The sequence below is a fragment of the Ooceraea biroi genome, chromosome 9 (assembly GCF_003672135.1).
Source record: "Ooceraea biroi isolate clonal line C1 chromosome 9, Obir_v5.4, whole genome shotgun sequence".
Taxonomy (NCBI): domain Eukaryota; kingdom Metazoa; phylum Arthropoda; class Insecta; order Hymenoptera; family Formicidae; genus Ooceraea; species Ooceraea biroi.
This window is the reverse complement of record NC_039514.1, coordinates 7,955,206-7,965,239: the sequence shown is the minus strand read 5'-3', so window position 1 is coordinate 7,965,239 and position 10,034 is coordinate 7,955,206. Positions and strand designations below refer to the sequence as shown.

General features: G+C 39.9%; 1 protein-coding gene across 1 annotated transcript; it reads right to left on the bottom strand.

The window, feature by feature from the left end:
- Window positions 1-330: 330 nt before the first annotated feature.
- On the bottom strand, window positions 331-870 carry LOC113562654. Its single transcript, XM_026972637.1, has one exon. It carries the CDS (start codon window positions 868-870, stop codon window positions 331-333), a length of 540 nt encoding a protein of 179 aa, XP_026828438.1.
- Window positions 871-10,034: the final 9,164 nt, after the last annotated feature.

Sequence of the window (10,034 nt, the reverse complement as noted above, 5' to 3'; positions counted from 1 at the left end):
GATGCTTCATCCGTCACCGCCTTTGTAATCAGATCTTTAGCCCATCGATACGGAATCGTTCCATCGTCCCATTGTAATCCGTGATGATTCCGTCTCTCCGCCTTGTTGAGACTGTACCATGGCACGCAAGGTCCAAAGATATAGTGAGAGAGAATATTTCCATTTCTCAGCACAGCAACCTCCTTCACAACAAAGTTTCCGCCGATGATAAAGCCTTGCAGATCCACAAACATCGGTACGGACATGAATGGTTGTGATATCAACGCGTCGACTACAATCGTTCTTGATGCGGCTGTTTTTTATATAATAGAGATCGCGATGTTGCCACGTTTAGGTGACTCTGCGTACAACGTTGGTCAACGGGCTGTATTCGACCACGCGATCGTGTATGATGAGACAGTAGGCCGTTGTATTTGGCGGTACATTCTCCTTGCACTCAAATTCCAATCGCACATCCACGGTGGCACTCTTGACAGACTCGTTCTGTCGCGAACAATCGATAACCACGAAAGGTCCACGAAGAAGAAAGTTGGTAGGAGTCAAGTATGCCTCGGCGCAATTGCAGTTATAATAAGCCCTACGGAAACGTGAATACATGTTGTAAAGGATGGCGTTTTTGTTCTTCTCGAAATCCACATTCAAGTCGTCGTATGGATAAAATTCCGAGTTGAGATACAGTTTCACGTTGGTTAGTTTGCAGTCGTCGAATATGGTAACGTCCTCGGACATGACGTTCTTCCGGCCTGTCTTCAAAGCAAAGATGACGTATCGCGGCTTCTCAAGCTGAGTTGCGGTCTTAATGGCCCACGAATGCTTGGTCGTGCTCTGTAACAGCGGATACTCGTACAGGTCCCACGATCGGAAACCCATGGTGAGGTATCGTCCACTCTCCAAAGCACGCAGCATCGACAACTTATTTATCTCGTTCAATAACACGTGCGGCATTCGCTATTGTATCTTGAATATGTTGATCACAGGCGCCAGCGCGGGATTTCCCAGCAGACTATTGTTATCGTTGCGCGATCGTATCAGAATCAGTTCATGACGAGCGTTGATCACCACGCGTTTGTAATCCTCGCAAAATCCCAGTAACATGGTGAGCGGTACACAAAAATTAAAGTATCCATCTGCATTATCACTATAATACGTATCCCAACCGGAATTACCCAGGGTTACGCCTCTGTCGAGTGTTAACAGTGTATAGTTTTTGAGTGGCGAAGTCGTTCCAACGTTTCTGTTGCGATCAATCTCCACGCCGTCAAGTTCGTAGCGAATCTCATCGAACATGAACGCCACGCAGTTATTTCCCATCACCATACGAGGTCCAATAAGGTCTCCGTTGAGCGTTAGTTTTTCCTCGATGTACAGAAAACTTTCATGTAGTAGCGTGTACAGATTCTGTTGCTGTATGGGTATTCTTATCTCGTCGCTGTGTCCGAACGTCGTGTTGGCGAACGGATTGTACGTGTGAGTCTCGATCTTGACGATGCGATCGTCAAAGATCGGCGCGTCCCCGATGTTGAGGATCTCTGTCATTTTTTCGCGATTAGATATTTCGTACCGCGAAACCCAAAGATCTCAAAAATTCAACGATCGATGCGGTGAGCCTCTTCTTCTTCTTGGTGCTATCGGATGACTGACTATTACCGAACGTTGGCCTCGTAAAGATTGCGTTTCTGTCGCTTGCTTCGATCCGCTCAATACGAGTGTTACATCCAGAGCTCCGTAAGCTCGAGGGAAGGGCGTAACACACGCCTCTCAAAATTTGAGACACTCGGTCTCAAAACTTGAGTCGAGCTGACTGCGAGTTCCGTCTGTAGGGTCAACGACCAAGGTCGATTTTACCCTTAGATTTGGAACAAGTCTGCTCGTTAGTCCCTTTTTAGGTAAGAGAATTAAATCTCTTTTACCTGGGATAGGACCTGTACGACCTGTTGTGGGAAGGGGAGTGATTGAGGGTTATTCAAATAAAAGTGATTTTTCCTTTTCTTAACAAATATATTTTAGAAAATATTACGCAAATACATAAAGATTAGAAATAAATTAAACGGAGATAAAATACATCGAGATAAATTTAAACATGGTGAAACTATTTATAATTATGACAGATATCAGAATCATTGGTAATCTCTAAAGAAATCTTGTATGAGGAACGCAGGGATTAGGATGGGATATTGGCGGTTCCGGGTAATGAGGGGAACAACGGTTTTAGGGGTGACATGGACAAGTGCTGCTCTTAACCTAGGAACGTCAATGGGATCAGGACCGAGGAGAAATGCATTGGGCGGAAGGGGTAACTCGTAGGTGGGAAAAAGGTTGAGGAGATATTCCCGAAAGACCTCGAGACTACGCTCGTAGAAATCCCTAAGCCCTTCGAGAGAAGGAAAACGAGCGGTAGGTACTGGTTCAGGGGATGTTGAAGGAGGAATAGGTTCATCCAGATATTCTTCGAGATCTGGTGAACCAATTGGTGAGTGCCATGGGGAAGAGAGAACGGGGGAACGGCAAGGGGACGAACGTGGGGACAAAGACGGACTAACTGATATAGAGGAGGATGAAGATATGGAGGAGATCTCTGGTAATATCTCCAAGGAAGAGAAAGAAGAGTGAGAGGGTGGTGACGAGTGTGAAGATGAATTAGTGTCTGAACCAAGGAATCGTGAAGTCGGTTCACAACTTCTTTTGTGTGGTGGTTCACCCGTAGGATATCTATTTCCCTCTACTGCGTGGGTTTCCCGTGGATTATTTTCCTGAGGGGAACTCGAACACTCGGATCCGCGTTTGGTAAGACCCACTTAAAAGAAAGGGATAAGTCACGCAAAATGGAATATTTGGACGGAGGTCTCCACGAAAGGAATGGAGAACGACAACCGCGGTGAAGATATTTTATAAATTAATGTATTCCAATTTCTTCGGCAATATATAAGTTGGATGAAAATTTTGATGTAATATTTTTATCTTTTCTGAAGCGGGGCTGAGAGCGTTACAATTTGATTGATAAATTGAGTTTGCCACTTAATGGTAAAATAATTATTATATATATATATTACAACTTTGTTAGTAATGTAAGGAGTTTCTCTTACTTTCTCGAAGTCTGTTCAATATGTTCAGCGTTGTGGGATTACCAGTTCTCCAGACAGAAAGAAGGCGGACGTTGACTTGGGCACACGTCCGATTATAACTGAGACTTATTTCCAACAAATTATTCGGAACTCCCGCACAAGAAATTGGTTACTAAGTGAGTCCGTGAGTGAGTCTCTGGGCAGATCGTCGCCTTTTTATATGCGTTCAAAGGACCAGGGGAAGTGCTATTTGTTTCCGGGAATTCACAAAAAATTGTTTGCGCGAACCATTGGTTATCGCTTATAATAAGTTACTTGGTATCAGCGGATGGGTCTAATACTTGCTTTCGTAAATCAAAGAAATCTCTCGGCGGTATTCTTTGATAATTGTTTTCACGCGTCATTTGCGATAATTAATTTACTTGGTATCAGTGAATGGGTCTAATACTTATTTTCGTAAGTCAAAAAAATCTCTTGGCGGTATTTTTTGATAATTGTTTTCGCGTGTCATTTGCGATAATTAACATTTTTAACCCCTAGATAAATAGGTTTCGAACGTCGCGGTAACGTGACGATTGCTTCATTAGTCCAGATTTAACCATGATTTAAAGACTTGTTTTGACCGGACATGTGCCAAATTTCACGGCTCCGATGAGAGCAATCGCTCAGGAATCAGTTAATTATTTCTTTTCCAGGAACCGCGATATCTCTCATCGTGACCCCGAGACCTCCGCTCACGCGAAATCTTTTCCGCGCGTGGCAACGACGTTCGCTAATTTAATCTTATATAGAATATTATATAAAATCTTTTTAAGAATATTTTACTTTGGAAGCGAGGAACCGTGGAGTCTACTGGACGTAACAGCTTCTTCAATCCCTCGAGCCGCGCGATTCGAGTCACTGTCGACTGATTGCGTCCTAGAGATAGCCATGGACGCTTAGCACAACTTTGTTCTTCCAATTGTTCAATAAGCTCATCACATCGTTGCACCCACGCGAAATATTCACCCAAGGTGGCGACATTGTTGGCTTCCTCCAACAGGTCGTGTTCACTCTGCTCCATGTTTCACACAGAACTTTTCACTGAAGATTTTCGGGAAACTTTTCTAGAGCACTCGCAACCAACTGTGGTGCTAAACGTTTTTCCGCTTGACTATATGATATCTCCGTCTCTTTCCACTCTGCAGCCGAATATCAATCCTTGAGAAATAAACTTCTCTAATATAAGTGACCGCTTATTTCCAAACGTGACGCCTCTCTTTCTGGTCGCGTGTCATCGAGCCTGCAGTCGAATATTGGCATCAGCTCTTGAGAAATAAACATCGCTTCTCTAAAACAATCTCATGATTCGTTCCTCGAAATATATTTAACTAAACATCTCTTTGACTGCAGCCGGGTATCGGCGCTCGAAAATAAATTTCTATCTATAAAACAATCCCACATCTTTGTCTCATTGATAGCAGCCGGGTATCGGCGCTTGGAAATATAATAAGATATAAACATATTTTTATCTATAAAACAATTCCACATCTTTGTCTCATTGATAGCAGCCGGGTATCGGCGCTTCGAAATATAATAAGATATAAATATATTTTTATCTATAAAACAATCCCACATCTTTGTCTCATTGATAGCAGCCGGGTATTGGCGCTTGAAACTAAATATCGCTTCTATAAAACAATCCCATTCCTAGATCTGTAACGTCTTTGTCTCATTGATAGCAGCCGGGTATCGGTGCTTGAAAATAAATTATAAACAAATATATTAGACGCGTGATTTGTTTACATAAACAGGCAACACCCTCGACCGCAGAGGACACTTGAGAGGACCCCCCCTTCCCCTAGACCGCGGAGGACCCAGAGACCCCCCCGCTCCGCACCCCCCCTCGGAGCTCCCGAGTTAGAACTCCCCTACTATACCTACTGACGTACTAGTCGCAATTTTCAAATTTGAACCATTAACAAAACCACTATCGGAAACTTAAAGTTAGTGCGAACCCGCTTAAACCCACACTCATTCCATTGTGAAATTAGAGGAGCATTAGAGCACTGCACTTGGAATTCATTACTTAACCCTGTCTCCGGACAATTCAAAAATAAGTTTTCTAATTGATTATTTTATTTGTTTCCTTTTTTGCGACTGATTGTCAACTCTTCTTTTTTTATTTGCCTCTTCCTTTTACTTTTCCCTACTAATTACACACGAGTGGCACCCGTTTGGCCACGTTGAGATTGACCACGTTCCGATTGATCACGTTGCGATTGACCACAGTCCCGATTGACCACAGTCCCGAATGACCACGGTCCCGATTTACCACGTTGATACTGACCACGGTCCCGATTGACCACGGTCCCGATTGACCACGGTCTCGATTGATCACGGTCCCGATTGACCACGGTCCCGATTGACCACAGTCCCGATTGACCACGTTGATATTGGCCACGGTCACGATTAACCACGTTAATATTGGCCACGGTCCCGATTGACCACATTGATATTGGCCCATCGTACCGATAACTTGACAGTGTTTGCGTGGGGCGGGTGTCACGTCCGGGGAAGTGAGAACGTTGCTAACCTGGTTTCTGTGCTAACCGAGCCCTCGGTAGTTTAACATCAGATACTCTCTTTTGATTTAGGGTCAATCTGCATAGACCGACTTTACCCGGGAATGGAGAGAGTTTGGATCAACTTACAATGATGACAAGGTTATCTTTCTGAATCGGAACTATGAATGTATAATTGTTAATTAATAAAATATAGTCTATGACTCTATTAATAACGACAAAGGAAAATAATAAACGTAATTGGTACTAACTGAATAATTAAGTAGTATAACTCAAGTAGTAACTAACCTTATATTCACTCTTCTGGTCCACGCTTAAAGCGGGTGAACGCTTTTGATTGATTGAGTAGTTCGTAAGTTTAATCAAAATTAGGGAGGTGTAAATAAAATATTGATTATTAAATGATTATAACTTTATTCTTCAGTAGTTGGTTCCAACTCTTCTGGAATTTCATGTGTTACAGTGGTGTTATTGACATTGTCGATTAAGGTTACCCGAACAAATCTCTCTAATTTCATGAAGTATGCGTTTACTATTGGATCCGGTCGGGGATTCTGAATCAACTCGAGTTCCTCGATAAATTCTGTGTCGGATTCATCGCAAGTTAAATTGATAATTTCGGATTCCTCGGTAATAGGTTGAGGTAAAGATCCTGTTCCTGGATCCTCAGATTCAGCGGACGTATCGTCGCTTCCTGAAGGAGTATGAGGAAAATTACAGCTGGTAGATGACGGAATTAAGGGCACCTCCTTGCCCTCAATTGATGTTGAAGGAACTTGATTAATGTTCTGTTCTGACTGTATTAAGGGCACCTTCTTGCCCTCAGTTGAGGTCGAAGGGACCTGATTAATGTTCCGCTCCGAATGTTGTTCAGTTTTATTAAGATTTTCCAAAAACCTTGCAAATTGTTCTCGGCGTAATCTTTGGAGGTATTCAATTCTCTCCCTTTTACGGTGTTCAGCACTATGGCGCCTTTTCCTTACCATCTACATAAAAACAAAATTCCTAATGTACTTAGAGCGCTTTTTGCTCCTTAAAGCGAGTAAAAGCTTAAGTACCTACTTTTATTCCAAATTTGTTTTCCATAACCATGATAAGTCTTCTAGATATTGTTACGTCCAGAGTTCCGTGAGCTTGAGGAAGGGCGCAACCAGACGCCACTTGAGGTTCGTTGGCACTTAGCCGCAAAGCCTCGAGTCGAGCCGACCGATACGCTTCGTTGTTTTTGGGTCAATGGCCAAGGTCGATCTACCCGTACAATCGAAACGGTCAGCTCGTTCGTCCCTTTTAGGTAAGGGAAATGAATCCCTATTACCAGGGATAGGACCTGTACGACTCGTTGCGATAAGGAGAGATGGATACGAGGTGGTTAATTAATCAGTTCTTTTTTTCTTGTTTTGAAAAATAAAACATCGTTTTTATTTTTCCATTCGTTAATTGATTACAAAATTGAAATTAATGTACAATGGTTTTCAATAAACTAAATCTAATTTATAAAATAAAAAAAAATTTTAATGAACGCGAAATGTAATAATAGCATAATAAGGGGAAGTTCTACAAAGTATGTGGAAAATTGTCAAAAAATAACATTTGTATATACGAGACAGGGATCAAAACTGGGTATTGTCTGTTGTGTGTGATTAGGGGAAAAACAAAATGAGGTAAGTCTCTGATGATGGTACTTAGAGTAATCGGGTCAATTGGACCAATGTCCTGGTCCAAGGACATAGGCGTCAGGGGGAAGGGGAAGAGTAAGTAAGGGGAAACAGTCAAGGATGTTCTCGCGGATGGATTCGAGGCCCGCCTCATAAAGTTCCCTTAGAGTATTCAAGGAAGGAAAGGTTAAGTCTTCTACAGATATTTGAAATGGTGAAACGGGGTAAGGAACGAGGTATTCTTCGGAATCGGAAAGTAGAAGGTATTGATCTAATTCACCTGAGAGGATGGGAGAGTACCAACTCGGAGACAATTCAGGAAGATCAGAGGTGTTGAACGGAGGCGAGGATGATTCGGGATAAGTAGGATGAGTAACTCCGCAGACAGTGCAGACGGAGGGTGGTATGGCGTTAACAATAAAATTCTGCGAGTGATTAGCTGGTGGTGATTCAAGGGAAGCTGCCCCCTGGTTGTTCGAAATGTGTTCCGTAGTCGAGGTTGCGTCTCCGCGGTTTACATGAGCCACTTAAAAAAGGGGAGAATGGAAGATAACAATTTTGTTCTCTGTTATATATATACAGGGTGATTCATATATAGTGACCGATTTAATTATTAGTGAAATTTGAAGACATGAAAAAAGAGTTTATACCGATATGTTCAGTACAAAGGGGGACACCATATAACGGATACGATTATTTTATGAGTGGAGGCGTTGAGGACATTTCAAAGTCAACTTCTTTTTTTTAATGGGATGCTGTATTTTTTATTTTATAGGATAGTAGCCCTTTTTAATATAAATTCAATGATACATTACATAAAAACAATAATATAACTGTAAGTAGTAATGGATCAACAAATAAAATAATAAAAAGTGAAATAATAAGGAATAATACTAATAATACGAGCGGATTAATGCTAGTAGTATAGCCATAAATGGTAACGCCTAGTAGTAATATAACTGGAAATAGTATAAATAGTATGAAACTAAAAAAAGTCGGACTATCAGCGGATAAACGCCAAATAAAATAAGGAAAAGTAGTATAAATCTTTTAAAGAATATTTTAAGGAACATATAAATGAATAATTAATTAAGGTAAAGAGGGTACAAAGGTTACAAAATTATAAATCAAAATGATGAATTAATAAGTAAACTGTCACTGAATGTAGATATAATATAATTGTGCTACACAGAGATTGAATACAAATGTCGTATGAATATAAAATAAAGTCGTACGAGTTGGAAAACAACAATTAAGAATGGTGGGTATACAATAAAAATTCAAACTTGGTACAAATCTACTCACAAGTGTTCGCAGGAATCTGAACCCTCCGGCCAAGAAGCACTTAACAAGCAGCAGCGAGAAATATTGTTGAGTAAACTCCACTGATTCTAAATTAAGTTGATGCTTCAATAGCGACTTAACGGTATAAAGCAAATCAAGTAATAGCAAATTATAAGTGACTGACAAGTACTGAATTAGGTAGACGCTTTATTAGCGACGTATTGTTATAAAGCGAAGTGAAGAAAGTAATGATCAAATAATAAGTGACGCTCTCTTGCTGCTGTGCCAAGTCTTATACTAAAATTTTAGGACTGAGTTCCTGTCGCTCGAGAAGGGGTTACACAAAGTGGGGACCTTCTAATTAAATGCAAAGTTACAATAGTAGGGAGGCTACGCCTTGATCGGTGATTGGTTTCCCGCTCTTAAAATTATTAATGGTGGGATTGAGACCTTGAAAAGTCTGGTGGGGACGATGAGCTCAGTGCTTTGGTTAGATAAAATTATTTTTCTCTTAACGTTCAACATAAAATTCTCAGTACGAATTTATCGCATGAGCTGTTGGGACTTATGGTCAACAGAAATTTCTCCGTACTAAATAATCAGAGCATCCGGTATGACTTTCAGTCAACTAAAATTTAACGATTAAATTTATCGAAGAGACTGTTATGTCTTTTAATTAAGACAGTGGACACCGATTATTATTTTAAACTGGCGTCAGTAAGTCGCCGCCTTAAGAATTAATATGTCCTGGTTCGCGTCCTATTAATTATTTTTTATTTTTTTAAATTAAATTTTAATATTAAAAATCTTTAAAAAACAATAAAAATGATATACCTATTTTAAAAAACGAATATTGCATGATTAATATTAAAAATATAGAGAAATATAAAGTATTAGTAACAGGAGCACATAGCAAGTAAGGAAGTAAAACCTTAAACGGTAGTAGTACGAATCAACCAATAATGATACTAAGTTATAACTGATATTTCCTGTTAATGAAATAATCTTCACTTAACACTTCGTCCACTGTATTATTCAATCTCAACAAATGAAATATTAAAGTTATTAAAATTTAACCTTATGCATTAATTATTTATAAGGTCTCTTGTACCTCTGGATAATAATTTAATGCATTCAGTTAATTAATGTTAAAGTAACTTTATGTATTATACTTTAACGCACTATTGTAGCGTTTCCTTTTAATAAGTATTCATTTACCTTAACTTATTGATTAGTTGTTATATAAATGCTAGTCATTATAATACCTTCCACTAAATAAAATAATGAATTAATAATTCAATAGCGGTCTAATACAAGTAATATTAAAATAGCATTGCAATTTAATGCATTATAAATGTTTCTTACTCCACAAATTAGCAACTTAATGTTACAAAGCGTATGAAGTCCTCTAACCGCTTTAAAGTGTTAAAAACGTTACGAATTGTTCAAACCGATACAATAATAATGTT

Bases quoted from the DNA above. Each gene is read 5' to 3' on its own strand.
- LOC113562654 (XM_026972637.1), bottom strand. From the start codon at position 870: ATGGGTTTCCGATCGTGGGACCTGTACGAGTATCCGCTGTTACAGAGC.